Source organism: Salmo salar, chromosome 10 (assembly GCF_965601325.2).
Source record: "Salmo salar chromosome 10, fSalSal1, whole genome shotgun sequence".
NCBI classification, from domain to species: Eukaryota; Metazoa; Chordata; class Actinopteri; order Salmoniformes; family Salmonidae; genus Salmo; species Salmo salar.
In genome coordinates, this window is record NC_138300.1 from 55,776,678 (window position 1) to 55,793,554 (window position 16,877).

General features: G+C 41.4%; 1 protein-coding gene across 1 annotated transcript in view; it reads right to left on the reverse strand.

Annotated features, from left to right (window-relative positions):
- lmo4b (LIM domain only 4b) overlaps positions 1 to 16,877 on the reverse strand; it is a 30,473-nt gene that overhangs the window by 9,129 nt on the left and 4,467 nt on the right. Inside the window, exons 3-4 of the mRNA XM_014123657.3 lie at positions 2,554 to 2,650; positions 781 to 936 (exon numbers count right to left, since the gene is read on the reverse strand). Coding sequence (XP_013979132.1) covers positions 781 to 936; positions 2,554 to 2,650 — 253 coding nt within the window. The remainder of the gene's footprint in view (positions 1 to 780; positions 937 to 2,553; positions 2,651 to 16,877) is intronic.

Genomic DNA, 16,877 nt, shown 5'->3' on the forward strand with positions numbered 1-16,877 from the left:
GACGTGCTTGTTGCACCCTCGACAACTACTATGATTATTATTATTTGACCATGCTGGTCATTTATGAACATTTTAACATTTTAACATCTTGACCATGTTCTGTTATAATATCCACCCTGCACAGCCAGAAGAGGACTGGCCACCCCTCATAGCCTGGTTCCTCTCTAGGTTTCTTCCTAGGTTTTTGGCCTTTTCTAGGGAGTTTTTCCTAGGGAGTTTTTCCTAGCCACCGTGCTTCTTTCACATGCTTTGCTTGCTGTTTGGGGTTTTAGGCTGGGTTTCTGTACAGCACTTTGAGATATCAGCTGATGTACGAAGGGCTATATAAAAATAAATTTGATTTGATTGATTTGCAATTTGATTTAGGGGCTTCATAGCAAAGGGGGTGAATACATATGCATGCACCACTTTTCAATTTTTTTTTTTTTTTTTTAAAAGTACTTTTTTCATTTCACTTCACCAATTTGGACTATTTTGTATATGTCCATTACATGAAATAAAAATAAAAATCAATTTAAAGGTTGTAATACAACAAAATAGGAAAAAAGCCAGGGCACTGTATTGTGATTCGATACTGTGATTTTATAGTGATACGATGTTCCAAACATATTAGAGCATGTCTGCTGCAGAGAGACGCATTGCATTGCTTGCTGTTTGGGGTTTTAGGCTGGGTTTCTGTACAGCACTTTGAGATATCAGCTGATGTACGAAGGGCTATATAAATACATTTGATTTGATTTGATTTGGTTAGGAACGTAGTGTGTTTCCTACAGTACATACCTTCTGGTCGGGCAGTAGTGGGTTTGTCTGCAGTGAACTCAAATGTCCATTGATGAGTGCTGTGGGTCTGTCGTGTTCACAGAACAGACTGCCGTTGATGTAGTGGAACCTGTCCCCTGGGACCAGCCGGTTCCGGCAGGTAGAACACGTGAAACACTATGGGGGAACAGAGAGAGAGAGAACATGAATACACTGTGGGGGGTAGAGAGAGAGAACATGAATACACTGTGGGGGGTAGAGAGAGAGAACATGAATACACTGTGGGGGAACAGAGAGAGAGAGAACATGAATACACTGTGGGGGGTAGAGAGAGAGAACATGAATACACTGTGGGGGGTAGAGAGAGAGAACATGAATACACTGTGGGGGGTAGAGAGAGAGAACATGAATACACTGTGGGGGAACAGAGAGAGAGAGAACATGAATACACTGTGGGGGGTAGAGAGAGAGAACATGAATACACTGTGGGGGGTAGAGAGAGAGAGAACATGAATACACTGTGGGGGGTAGAGAGAGAGAACATGAATACACTGTGGGGGGTAGAGAGAGAGAACATGAATACACTGTGGGGGGTAGAGAGAGAGAACATGAATACACTGTGGGGGGTAGAGAGAGAGAACATGAATACACTGTGGGGGGTAGAGAGAGAGAACATGAATACACTGTGGGGGGTAGAGAGAGAGAACATGAATACACTGTGGGGGGTAGAGAGAGAGAACATGAATACACTGTGGGGGGTAGAGAGAGAGAGAACATGAATACACTGTGGGGGGTAGAGAGAGAGAACATGAATACACTATGGGGGGAGAGAGAAAAAGAGAGAGAGAATTTTAAACAGTGTGGGGTGAGAGAGAGAAAGAACGTGAAAACACTGTGGGTATAGCGAGAGAGACAGAGAGAGAGAGAGAGAGAGAGAGAGAGAGAGAGAGAGAGAGAGAGAGAGAGAATCCATCACAAACTGCACACCTCCACTCAATCCCTACGACCCATCAAGCAATACGGTCAAGCCTGCACATGCACACACCAATGCATAAAAACATTAGCAACCAAGCACATGCTAACACACACAGACACATTCACACACACACATTCACACACACACACACACACACACACCCCCCCCCCCCCCACACACACACACACACACCCCCCCCCCACACACACACACACACACACACACACACACACACACACACACACACACACACACACACACACACACACACACAAACACACACAATTTAACCTAATGTACAAGGGAAAGTAATTATAGTAAAGCTCATTCCACTTTATATCTATAAATAACTCATGCTATGATGATTAATTCATAAAGGGTGTCTTAACTAACCAAAACATTGGTCGTGCAACACAACTAAAGACCATGTGATGAACAGCGTCTAAAATGTTTTTAACACACATCCCTATAGGCTCTCTTATACCACCTAACCTAGTAGGCTTACACAAATGGTTAACTTATAAATAAGCCCTAAAGTTACCTATTACCAAGTGACTAGAAGTAGGTTTACAGTTTTAAAACGCTAATGCTGATAGTGGGTACATTATACTGCTGTGGGATTTCTATCAGGTTTATCTGAGGTCAGGGGTCAAGGTTCATTAGACATCAAAGACACCATGTGGATTTCTCCAATAAGATATTATCTCTCCCCCCCCCCCGTTGCATAACGCTTTAAAATGTTTTGCATGTCCTAAAGAACATGACCCAGGTTAGGTGTTAAAGGAGGTCAGAGGTTAGAGGTCAGAGAGAGGGCTCACCTTGAGATGGTACACATTGCCTTGTGCCCTCATGACCAGTTCACTGGCTGGAATGGACTGGCCGCAAGCACTGCATGCCCCACTGTTCCCAAATAACCTGGAGGAGGAGAGACATTAGAAATACAACCATTAATATCATGTTCACCTGTAAATTCACCTGTAAATTCACCTGTACATTCACCTGTACACTCACCTGTACATTCACCTGTACGTTCACCTGTAAATTCACCTGTACATTTACCTGTACATTCACCTATACGTTCACCTGTAATTTCACCTGTAAATTCAGCTGTACATTCACCTGTACTTTCACCTGTAAATTCACCTGTACATTCACCTGTACACTCACCTGTACATTCACCTGTAAATTCACCTGTACATTTACCTGTACATTCACCTATACGTTCACCTGTAATTTCACCTGTAATTTCACCTGTAAATTCAGCTGTACATTCACCTGTACTTTCACCTGTAAATTCAGCTGTACATTCACCTGTACAATCACCTGTACATTCACCTGTACATTTACCTGTACATTCACCTGTACGTTCACCTGTAAATTCACCTGTACATTTACCTGTACAATCACCTGTACATTCACCTGTACATTCACCTGTAAACTCACCTGTACATTCACCTGTACATTCACCTGTACATTCACCTGTAATTTCACCTGTAAATTCAGCTGTACATTCACCTGTAAACTGAAATCCGTTTTACTCCATAAATGGAAGGCCCTACTGAACTGGGGAGAATTGAAAGGAAGCAGTGTAAAACTCCCATATAAAATGCAATAATAATAATAATAATGTTTTGGCTGTAATCTGATGTAGATATTAACAGAGTACCATGTTGTAAAAATGTATTCAGATTTCTGCTATGTTTTACTGTGTGATATTTATTCCCACTATGCCAGGATTTAAATGACTTCAAGCCTCATGGAAAAGGCAATGACGGACACACACACCCAACAAAATTGATATTTATGTATTATAAAAAAACATAGGAATACTAGGAAACCAAATGAAACCTCCTGCTACTCTGCCCGCCTGCTCTCCAAAAGCTTCTAGAGACTGTAACTATGTATTACCTTTCGCAGGGCATTTTTCTTGCTTCCTGATAATAACTAGGAACATAAGCAATCAGGGCCTAAGAGGATTTGATTGTACATCTAGGCGGAGACATAGTGCTTTTGCCATTAGGACTTGGGTAGAATGCTCTGTCAGTAGCCGGGTTTCCATTAGAAACCTGCAGCTACTGGGGTTGATATATAATGTGCATGGGTTAACCTTTTCAATCATGGTGTCAACACTTTGGATTTGCTTCTCCTCATCTCTTTCGTCCCTAACCTCGCCACTCTTTCTCTCGCTCTCTCTCTCTCTCTCTGTCTGTCTATCTCTCTCTCTCTCTCTCTTTCTGTCTGTCTATCTCTTTGTCTGTCTGTCACTCTCTCCCTCTCTCTCGCTCCCTCTCTCTCTTTCTTCGCTCCTTCTCTCTCGCTCGATCCTCTCTCTCTCTCCCTCTCTCTCTCCCCCTCTCTCTTTCTCACTCCTTCTCTCTCTTGCTCGCTCCTCTCTCTCTCTCACTCTTGCTCCCTCTCTCGCTCTCTCTCTCTCTGTCTGTCTATCTCTTTCTCCCTCTCCCGCTGTCTGTCTGTCTCGCTCTCTCCCTCTCTCGCTCTTGCTCCTTCTCTCTCTCTCTCTCTCTCCTTCTCTCTCTCTCTTCTCATCTCTCTCCCTCTCTTGATAATGAAATGCTTGCTCCAACTTCCCTTCTATCTGCCTTCTGAGTCCACAATTTAGATTACTTCATCTCGCCGAGCAACAAACTGAATGAAATTTCGATTTGAGCAGAAAGTAATTTACTGGGATCTGGCCCCATTTGTCATCATATCTCACCGGGTGTTTGCTCTATCACTGCACTTATGCAATCAAATAAGACCACAGCATCTGACATGCTCAGGAGAGAGAGAGGGGAGGGAGGGAGGGAGGGAGGGAGGGAGGGAGGGAGGGAGGGAGGGAGGGAGGGAGGGAGGGAGGGAGGGAGGGAGGGAGGGAGGGAGGGAGGGAGGGAGGGGAGAGGACGGGAGAGAGGAGGAAGGAAGGATAGAGAGCGAGAGGGATAGAGAGAGAGTGGTTAACATTCGTGTATGTGGATCCTAAGATTAAGATGTTCAGCCTAAATCGCAGATGAGGAATATATTTGTGATCGTTTATTCTTGAACTACTAAAATTATTCTAAAATTAAATGAGATGAATGATGTTATTCATTAGGAATATTCTGAGCAATGCTCTTGTAGGAGTCTGTACCTATTTTGCCCACAAACAAATTAATTAAATAGTGGACAAATGGCACCAAGTACTGTAGGAGATGTAGCCTGGTCACAAACCTGGTTCAGCTGTCCCCTCTCTGACTGACTGTTGTTGTTAAATGTATTGACATAGAGTGACAGAGACTTCATTGGAAAGGGAACCACTAAAATGGCTTTCAATAGGAAGCTGAAGAAACACATTTTGTCTTGGCATCGATTGAAAGGGCTCAATCAAAACTCCATTTCAAAAAGGAATTAGCTGGACGACTGTTGTGACAACACTGCTGCCATTTCAGGGCCTTAGCTGGGGTACACATGGTGTGTGTGTGTGTGTGTGTGTGTGTGTGTGTGTGTGTGTGTGTGTGTGTGTGTGTGTGTGTGTGTGTGTGTGTAGGAAGAGGAGAGGGATGTCATTGTTTTAACACTACAGAGCACACATTGTTATCTCTTATATTATCTACGCTGTTGAATTCCAGACGTATAGACAAACACAATAACAAACCAAAAAATGTGGATACTGTAAATCTTCCAATCCTTTGTTCTTATAGTCTTATAGGAAGACATTTCACCAACAGGAAGTGCTGTTGTCAAACCATACACAACACATAAAACACTCCAAGTTATAGAAAATGGTCATATTTGATTGGATATAAGAAAAGTGCAGTGATGGTTCACAAACACTCAGTGAGATAGAAACAGGAATGCATCAGTCATGAAAATTACACTTTGTTTTGTTTGTTTCTACAGCTATGTGCAAATACTGTGTGTTAACATCTTGTTTGACACTACCACCTCTCATTCACTCTGACCCTGAACACATAGAAAAACACTGTATACTGCAGCATAGCTCTTCTCATATATATACATAAATATATACATATATATACATAAATATATACATATATATATATTTCCCAGTATAACAACAGTTAGCCAGTGTTCATGTCTTTTAAGGGGCGGTTTAAACAAAGAAAATAAATACTTTTCTGCCCTCCATCCATCCATTCTTCCTTTTCATTTTGTCTCCCCGTCGCTGGGCCTCTATACATAGCAGGTTAATCACCAGGCAGGGATAGCTGCTGATAGTATTTGATTTAAAGGGCTGCTCAATGAAGTTGCTATCAGCCTGGACTTGGATTTTAATGGTCTATGTTTTCCATTGAGCTGCTGTATTGGGGTGGAGGTTATAGGGGGGATGAGGGGATGACGGGAGAGGACAGGGGGGAGATGAGGGGATGACGGGAGAGGACAGGGGGAGAGAAGGGAATGACGGGAGAGGACAGGGGGAGATGAGGGGATGACGGGAGAGGACAGGGGGAGATGAGGGGATGACGGGAGAGGACAGGGGGGAGATGAGGGGATGACGGGAGAGGACAGGGGGAGAGAAGGGGATGACGGGAGAGGACAGGGGGAGATGAGGGGATGACGGGAGAGGACAGGGGGAGATGAGGGGATGACAGGAGAGGACAGGGGGAGAGAAGGGGATGACGGGAGAGGACAGGGGGAGATGAGGGGATGACGGGAGAGGACAGGGGGGAGATGAGGGGATGACGGGAGAGGACAGGGGGAGATGAGGGGATGACGGGAGAGGACAGGGGGGAGATGACGGGATAGGACAGGGGCAGATGAGGGGATGACAGGAGAGGACAGGGGGAGAGAAGGGGATGACGGGAGAGGACAGGGGGAGATGAGGGGATGACGGGAGAGGACAGGGGGGAGATGAGGGGATGACGGGAGAGGACAGGGGGGAGATGAGGGGATGACGGGAGAGGACAGGGGGGAGATGAGGGGATGACGGGAGAGGACAGATTGAGGGGATGACGGGAGAGAACAGGGGGAGAGAAGGGGATGAGGGGAGAGGACAGGGGGGAGATGAGGGGATGACGGGAGAGGACAGGGGGGAGATGACAGGGGGAGAGAAGGGGATGAGGAAGCCCCAGGTCAGTATAATTAAGGTCTGGGGCTCTTTAGTGACATGACTGGTTTTCAATTCATTTCCCTCCAAATCAGAGGTTCAGAGGTTTTCAATGGGTTCCTTTGTTGTTTTTCAAGCACTTTGCCTGAACAATCAATCACATGACATGGGAGGATGGTTTCGTCAACCAACATGGGGGGCTATGTGGGGATTTTATTTGTGTTTACCTCCCTGTTCCCCTCCCACGCAGGGGATCTGAATAAGAGACACTACAAGATACCGTATGTCTTTCATTAAAAGATCATTTGGTGCTGTCTACTGTCTGTCTATAAGAGACTACCGGATTTCCGCTCTGACTGAATGTACCAGGTGATTTGAAATATAGCATCGCAGCTTGTTGTGTTGTTAGGCTGTCTGGCAAATGCATAGCCTCGTTCCGCAGCTCGCTTGCCGAGGCTTTTTGAAGCAGCAGTGAAATAACCACACAACAATGATTCCCGCGTCATAGTCCATTAAAAAATGCCTCTCCACATCGTCAGCCAAAGCACCTTAAAAGCACTAAGGCCATATTGATACTTAAACAGGGCTTTACATAATGACAAGAGCTGTATTAGAGTGAGAGAGGAGAGGGGAGGGGGAGGAGAGGGGAGGGGGGAGGAGAGGGGAGGGGGAGGTACAGGAGAGGAGGGAGGTGATGATGGGGGGTGGGGATCAGCCAATTACACTTGGTTAATTTAGAGTAACAGATCTGGCCCCTGGTGAATTGAAGGCCTTGAATTAATTCTGTTATGACAAATCAAGATAAACGTTTTGCCTAAATTGCATGCGATTTAATTAATTTCTGAAATACCGGTTCTTTCCCTTTCCCTAATACTTCACATGTTCCTGTTGCTGTCATACTGCTGCAGACTTCAAAGTGATATTAAAGAACCAACTATTACATTTACCTAGCAGCACATTCTACTAGAAAAGTGCCATTTAAGTACCTTGTCTCTATTCAATTAAAGGGACAGTGTTCATTTTACGTCCAAATCCAGCCGACACATGATTGCTACGCTGGATAAATTAATTATTTCTCTCTCTCTTCACTCAAACCAACCCACACAACTAAAGCACCTCTGATTTAAACACAACAGTAAGTAAAGCTGGTGAAAGCTGTATTGGGAGGTTATTTTACAACGACAGAGACACACGGGTAGCTTAAAGGTACCTTATTCCCTATATAGCGCACTACTTTAGACCAGAGCCCTATGGCATCCTATTCCCTATATACAGCACTACTTTAGACCAGAGCCCTATGGCATCCTATTCCCTATATACAGCACTACTTTAGACCAGAGCCCTATGGCATCCTATTCCCTATATACAGCACTACTTTAGACCAGAGCCCTATGGCATCCTATTCCCTATATACAGCACTACTTTAGACCAGAGCCCTATGGGAGAGCAAAAGAGGTCTATGGGTCCTGGTCAAATGTAGTGTACTACATAGAGAATAGGGCAAGGGTATTCAACTCTTACCTTACGAGTTCCTGCTGGTTTTCTATTCTACCTGATAATTAATTGCACACACCTGGTATCCCAGATCTAAATCAATCCCTGATTAGAAGGGGAAAATATATTTTTTAAATGCAGTGGATCTGTCTTGGAGGTCCACAGTTGAGTTTGAGTGGAATAGGTTGTCATGGGCCCTGGTCATAAGTAGTGCACTATACAGGGGATAGGTTGCAATTTGCAATGTACCCTGACAGGCCTATAGAGTGAAAGTGTTTGGCCCTATACACAGTGTTTGTGGTGTGTCTTCCTGTGTGATTGATGGTGGATGGGTATCATCTCAGGTCAGGCACGTCTCCCATTAGAAGTAATGTGATGCATTTTCACTCATGCGTCACGATCAATGTGGAGCGGTTTTCACATCAGCTTTATTAATAAAAGTAAGAGATATAACTCCATTATTTATACTGCAAGAGCAATTTAATAATCCATTACAAGATGAGACCCAGAAAAAACTGAAACCCAGAAAACACTGGCCTTCACGATAATCCCCCCTTTTCTCTCTCTCTTTCGTTCTACCCCTTTCTCTATCTCCATCTCTCTCCATCTCTCTCTCGCTCTCTCAAAAGCCAATTTGGTTAATTAAATGTTTTGTTTGTTAGATGTGTGGACACGTCATTGGAAGTAGAGAGGAGGGAGGAAGGGAGAGGAGGGAGTAGAGAGGAAGGAGAGGAGGAGAGGGAGAAGGGAGAGGAGGGAGTAAAGAGGAGGGAGTAGAGAGGAGAGGAGGGAGAAGGGAGAGGAGGGGGAGGAGGAAGAGGGAGAAGAGGGAGTAGAGAGGAGGGAGAGGGGAGGAGGGAGAGGAGGGAGAGGGAGAAGGGAGAGGAAGGAGTAGAGAGGGAGAAGAGGGAGAGGGGAGAGGAGGGAGTAGAGAGGAGGGAGAGGAGGGAGTAGAGAGGAGGGAGAGGGGAGGAGGGAGAGGAGGGAGAGAGAGGAGGAAGAGGGGAAGAGAGGAGAGGAGACTGAGAGCAGATCTCATTAGATAAAACCCATCAGGACTAAAGCTAAATGAAGGGGGACTCTAATTAAAGACTTTAATTGTGTGGACTTACTGTCAGATGTTTTTTTCTAACCTGCTTTCCTTTCCTTATCTCTCCTCAAATCACAGGCTAGTCTAGTGCAGAGACAGGCAGGGACTCTGTCCCAATGGCACACTATTCCCTGTGTTTCAGCTCCTCTACCTCCTAGCTCTCATTACATTACAAGTGGCAAAGTGTGTCCTCTTTTCCATCCATCCCTTCCTCTCTATTTAAATTATGTTGTAGTGCCGTTATGAATGGAGTGACCCATTGACTTGATCCTTGTTGATGAGGAGCTGGGTGGGGAGAGGAGAGACACAGGCCCTCATCGTCCCTGGAGGTCTGCTTACGGTGTATCGTAAGGTGTATTAAAGTACGGTCTATTATAGTACGGTGCATTATAGTATGTGTACTATAGAATGGTGTATTATAGTAGTGTATTACAGTACGGTGTATTATAGTATAGTGGATTTTAGTATGGTGTACTATAGAATGGTATATTACAGTAGTGCATCATAGTAAAGTGTATGAAAGACTGGTGTACTATAGTAGTGTATTATAGTATAGTGTATTATAGTACGGTGTAATATATTATGGTGTATAGTATGGTGTATTATAGTACAGTGGATTATAGTACAGTGTATTATAGTATGGTGTTTTATAGTATGGTGTTTTATAGAATGGTGTATTATAGTAGTGTATTATTGTATGGTGCATTATAGTACAGCATATTATAGTATGGTGTATTATGGTAGTGTATTATAGTATAGTGTATTATAGTATGGTGTAGTATAGTATGATGTATTATATTATGGTGTATAGTATGGTGCATTATAGTATGGTGTATTACAGTATGGTGTATAGTACAGTGTATTATAGTACGGTGTATTATAGTATGGTGTATGGTAGAACGGTGTAGTATAGTAGTGTATTATAGTACAGTGTATTATAGTATGGTGTATTATAGTATGGTGTATTATAGTACAGTGTAATATAGTATGGTGCATTATAGAATAGGGTATTATAGTAGTGCATTATTGTACATTGTATTACAGTACAGTGTGTTATAGAATGGTGTATTATAGTAGTGTATTATAGTATGGTGTATTATGGTACGGTGTATTATAGTACAGTGTATTATTGCTCTGCCCAGAGTAACCCTGAAGTACCCCCTCATGTGCATTTTACCAGAAGACCTATGGACTCGTGAGTCTTCTCAAGTACCCCCTGTGGATAGACCAAATACCCCCATGGGTCCTAGTACCTTGGTTGGGAACCACTGGTGTATATTATGGTGTAGTATAGTACAGTGTATTATAGTATGGTGTATTATAATATGGTGTATTATAGTATGGTGTATTATAGTATTGTTTATAGTACTGTGTATTGTATGATGTATTATAGTACAGTGTATTATAGTACAGTATATTATAGAATGTGCTATAGTATAGTGTAGTATATTACGGTGTATTATAGTACGATGTATACAGTAGTATGGTTATTATAGTATGTTGTCTACTATGGTGTATTATAGAACAGTGTATTATACTATGGTGAATTATAGTATGGTGTATAGTACAGTGTATTACATTACAGTGTATTACAGCATGGTGTATTATAGTATGGTGTTTTATAGTATGGTGTTTAGTACAGTGTATTATAGTGTGGTGTATTACAGTATGGTGTTTTATAGTATGGTGTATTATAGTACGGTGTATTATAGTATGGTGAACAGTGTGGTGTATAACAGTATGGTGTATAGTACAGTGTATTATAGTATGGTGTATTACAGTAGGGTGTAAAATAGTATAGTCTATAGTGAGGTGCATTATAGTACGGTGTATTATAGAACAGTATATAGTACAGTGTATAGTACGGTGTATCATAGTATGGTGTATAGTATGTGTATTACAATACGGTGTATTATAGTATGGTGTATTATAGTACTGTGTGCTATAACACAGTATATAGTACAGTGTATATTATGGGGTGTATAGTACGGTATATTGTACGATGTATTACAGAATGGTGTATAGAATAGAGTAGAGCACGGTGTACAGTACAGTGTATTATAGTATGATGTATAGTATGGTGTGTTTAATATGGTGTATAATAGTGTGATGTATAGTACAGTTTATTATAGTATGCTGTATAGTATGGTGTATTACAGTATGGTTTATAGCACAGTGTATTATAGTATGCTGTATAGTATGGTGTATGGTTTATAGGACAGTGTATTATAGTATGGTGTATTATAGTATGTGTATTATAGTATGTGTATTATAGTATGGTGTATTATAATATGGTGTAATATAGTACAGTGTATAGCAAGGTGTATTATAATAAGTTGTACAGTACAGTGTATTATAATATGGTGTATTATAGTGTAGTGTATTATAATATGGTGTATTATATTACAGGGTATTAAAGTATGGTGTATAGTACAGTGTATAGTATTATGTAAGGTGTATAGTACAGTGTATTATAATATGGTGTATTATAGTACGGTGTCTTATAGTATGGTGTATAGTACAGTGTATAGTATTATGTAAGGTGTATAGTACAGTGTATTATAATATGGTGTATTATAGTACGGTGTATTATAGCATGGTGTATAGTATGGGTATGGTGTATTATAGTACGGTGTATAGTACAGTGTATTATTGTATGGTGTATAGTATGGTGTATTACCTGCTCTCCAGGATACATCACCGGGGGCAAACTACTTGCCCTCCATGACACCTACAGCATCTGATGTCACAGGAAGGCCAAAAAGATCATCAAGGACAACAACCACCCGAGCCACTGCCTGTTCACCCCGCTATCATCCAGAAGGCGAGGTCAGTACAGGTGCATCAAAGCAGGGACCGAGAGACTGAAAAACAGCTTCTATCAGACTGTTAAACAGCCATCACTAACTTTGAGTGGCTGCTGCCAACATACTGACTAAAATCTCTAGCCACTTTAATAATTAAAAATTGGATGTAATAAATGTATCACTAGTCACTTTAAACAATGCCACTTTAGATAATGTTTACATACCCTACATTACTCATCTCATATGTATATACTGTACTCTATACTGTACTCTGTACTCTATAAAATCAAATCAAATCTATAATCGGCTTTCTATTTCGCAACAAAGCCTCCTTCACTCACGCCGCCAAACTTACCCTAGTAAAACTGACTATCCTACCGATCCTCAGCTTCGGCGATGTCATCTACAAAATAGCTTCCAATACTCTACTCAGCAAACTAGGTGCAGTCTATCACAGTGCCATCCGTTTTGGTACCAAAGCGCCTTATACCACCCACCACTGCGACCTGTATGCTCTAGTCGGCTGGCCCTCGCTACATATTCGTCGCCAGACCCACTGGCTCCAGGTCATCTACAAGTCTATGCTAGGTAAAGCTCCGCCTTATCTCAGCTCACTGGTCACGATAACAATACCCACCCGTAGCACCTGCTCCAGCAGGTATATCTCACTGGTCATCCCCAAAGCCAACACCTCCTTTGGCCGCCTTTCCTTCCAGTTCTCTGCTGCCAGTGACTGGAACGAATTGCAAAAATCACTGAAGCTGAAGACTTACATTTCTCTCACTAACTTTAAACATCAGCTATCTGAGCAGCTAACTGATCGCTGCAGCTGTACATAGTCCATCTGTAAATAGCCCACCCAATCTACCTACCTCATCCCCATATTGTTTTTATTTACTTTGCTGCTCTTTTGCACACCAGTATCACTACTTACACACCTTCATCTGCTCATCATCATCTGCTCATCTATCACTCCAGTGTTAATCTGCTAAATTGTAATTACTTTGCTACTTTGGCCTATTTATTGCCATATCTCCTCAGGCCATTTGCACACACTGTATATAGACTTTCTTTTTTTCTATTGTGTTATTGACTGTACGCTTGTTTATTCCATGTAACTCTGTGTTGTTGTTTCTGTCGCACTGCTTTGCTTTATCTTGGCCAGGTCGCAGATGTAAATGAGAACTTGTTCTCAACTAGCTTACCTGGTTAAATAAAGGTGAAATATATATATATATTTTTTTAAATACCATCTACTGCATCTTGCCTATGCTGCACGGCCATCGCTCATCCATATATTTATATGTACATATTCTTATTCATTCCTTTACACTTGTGTTGTATAAGGTACTTGTTGTGAAATTGTTAGATTACTTGTTAGATATTACTGCATGGTCGGAACTAGAAGCACACGCATTTCGCTACACTCGCATTAACATCTGCTAACCATGTGTATGTGACCAATAAAATTAGATTTGATTTATTACAGTATGGTGTATTATAATACGGTGTATTATATTATGGTGTATAGTACTGTGTATGGTATGGTGTATTATAGTGTAGTACAGTGTATAGTACAGTGTATAGTATGGTGTAAAGTACAGTGTATTATACTATGGTATATATTACGGTGTACTATAGTATGGTACATTGTAGTACGATGTATAGTATGGTGTATTATAGTATGGTGTTTAGTACAGTGTATTGTAATATGGTGTATAGTATGATGTATTATAGTACGGTGTATATTACAGCGAATTATAGTATGGTGTATTATAGTACAATGTATTATACTATAGTGTATTATAGTACCGTGTATAGTAGTGTATTGTAGTATATGTATATTACAGTGTATTATAGTACATTGTATGGTATGGTGTATTATAATATAGTGTATAGTACAGTGTATTATAGCATGGTGTATAGAATGGTCTATAGTACAGCGTATAGTAAGTGTATTATAGTATATTACAGTACGGTGTATAGTACAGTGTATAATAGTATGGTGTATTATAGTATGGTGTATGGTACGGTGTATAATAGTATAGTGTAAAGTACAGTGTATTATAGTACAATGTATAGTATGATGTATTATAGTACAGTGTATAGTACAGTGTATAATAGCATGGTGTATTATAGTATGTGTATTATAGTACGGTGTATAGTACAGTATATAGTATGTTCTATAGTACGTTGTATTGTAGTATGGTGTATAGTACAGTGTATTATAGTACGGTGTATAGTATGGTCTATAGTATAGTGTATTATTGTACGGTGTTTAGTACAGTTTATTATAGTACAGTGTATTATAGTATGGTGTATTATTGTACAGGGTATTATAGTACAGTGTATTACACTACAGTGTATAGTACAGTGTAATATAGTACGGTATATAGAATGGTGTATAGTGTGTATAGTGTTTGTATCTACCTGCCTGTGTTGATATGTAGCAGCAGCATGTTACTGAGTATTAACTCAATTACTAGCAGTACAGTATATTTAGAGCGTTCAGATTATAGACATATATGATCACTGCAAAACAAAATATTTGCACATTTAACTGTCCATTTCTGTAAGACAAACAGTATCAGAATTTTCTCTTATTACAATAAATATTTATCAAAATAAAAATAAATAACAAACTATGTTTACTGTTTGGCAATAGTCTGTAATATATATATATATTTTTTTTTTGTTAAGTGGTGTGGCACAGTCTAAAGCTAAAAGTATTGCTAAGAAAAATCTACTTAATCAACTCTTGTTATTATACTGTGGTCTATTATGAAAAGTGTTCTCCTGATCCTTGCATTACACTGTGTCTCTACCCACTGAGTGGTTTGGCTCGTCTTCGCAAGGTCAAATTGTTGAACGATCAGGCTGTCAAATCAGACGATTCCGCATTAGCAGAATGAGACCGCCTGCCATCAGCAAGCGTTAGCTGGTTAAGTGTCCCACACACTTTATATAAATATTTAAAAAGACCCTCTTTGTTAATTAAATTATCTCTTTTCTGATACACAAACTTGCCAAACAAGATGAGAAACCCTTTTAAATTCCCCCAGTGCTAAAAGGTCACCTATGCCTGTCCTGTATAGTCTCTCCTAGCATCTCGTAAAGCAAATACAAACCCTGGGGAACACAGCCCTTAGCCAGGCTCCCACCTTTTGCTGCTTGATGAAAAATGGCACGATGAACAAACAGACGTGCAGATGTTCTATTAGAAAAATACTGTTTTTCATCTTGTTCTCTGTCAACATGCCAGCAGTCAGTTTGACCTCTTTTTAAGAATAGTACGGAGAGAATTCAACGAGGAGAGATTTTTAAACAAGGCCCGACGTTGGGTGAATTTGAGACACATGTTCTCAATATTCTGAATGGAAAATACATTCCATGCTTCCATACATCGTTATATAGCCTGTAACATATTTCTACAACTCCTTCATTTCATATCCATGACTTAATTAATTCTACATCTTGATAGAATAATACATAAGGTGAACTTTTTATAACTAGCAACAAGCTGTTCTCCTTTCTTTTCTATTGTCCCAGAAACCAAGGCGTCCCATTTAAACCAAGGCGTCCCATTTAAACCAAGGCGTCCCATTTAAACCAAGGCGTCCCATTTAAACCAAGGCGTCCCATTTAAACCAAGGCGTCCCATTTAACCAAGGCGTCCCCTTTTAACCAAGGCGTCCCCTTTTAACCAAGGCGTCCCATTTAAACCAAGGCGTCCCATTTAAACCAAGGCGTCCCATTTAAACCAAGGCGTCCCCTTTTAACCAAGGCGTCCCATTTAAACCAAGGCGTCCCATTTAAACCAGGGCGTCCCCTTTTAACCAAGGCGAACCCTTTAAACCAGGGCGTCCCCTTTAAACCAGGGCGTCCCCTTTAAACCAAGGCGAACCCTTTTAACCAAGGCGTCCCATTTAAACCAAGGCGAACCCTTTAAACCAAGGCGAACCCTTTAAACCAGGGCGTCCCCTTTAAACCAAGGCGTCCCCTTTAAACCAGGACGTCCCCTTTAAACCAGGGAATCCCATTTAAACCAAGGCGTCCCCTTTAAACCAGGACGTCCCCTTTAAACCAGGGAATCCCATTTAAACCAAGGTGTCCGCTTTAAACCCGGTCGTCCCATTTAAACCAAGGCGTCCCCTTTAAACCAGGGCGTCCCCTTTAAACCAAGGCGTCCCATTTAAACCAAGGCGTCCCATTTAAACCAGGGTGTCCCATTTAAACCAGGGTGTCCCCTTTAAACCAAGGCGTCCCATTTAAACCAAGGCGTCCCATTTAAACCAGGGTGTCCCATTTAAACCAGGGTGTCCCCTTTAAACCAAGGCGTCCCATTTAAACCAAGGCGTCCCATTTAAACCAGGGTGTCCCATTTAAACCAGGGTGTCCCCTTTAAACCAAGGCGTCCCATTTAAACCAAGGCGTCCCATTTAAACCAGGGCGTCCCATTTAAACCAAGGCGTCACCTTTAAACCAGGGCGTCACCTTTATTTTTCGTGACAGTAACATCCTTTTTTTGTCAGGAAATTAATGTGGGACATAGATCCATCGATACAAGTTGTCATTCCAGAATAGAAAATGATATACAGTATGTTACGGTATCTGTACACTTGCTTGAAGGCAGATCTGTACCGCACAATACACACATGCAAACAGACCAAAGCACCCAAACAGACAGAAACACACACACACACATAC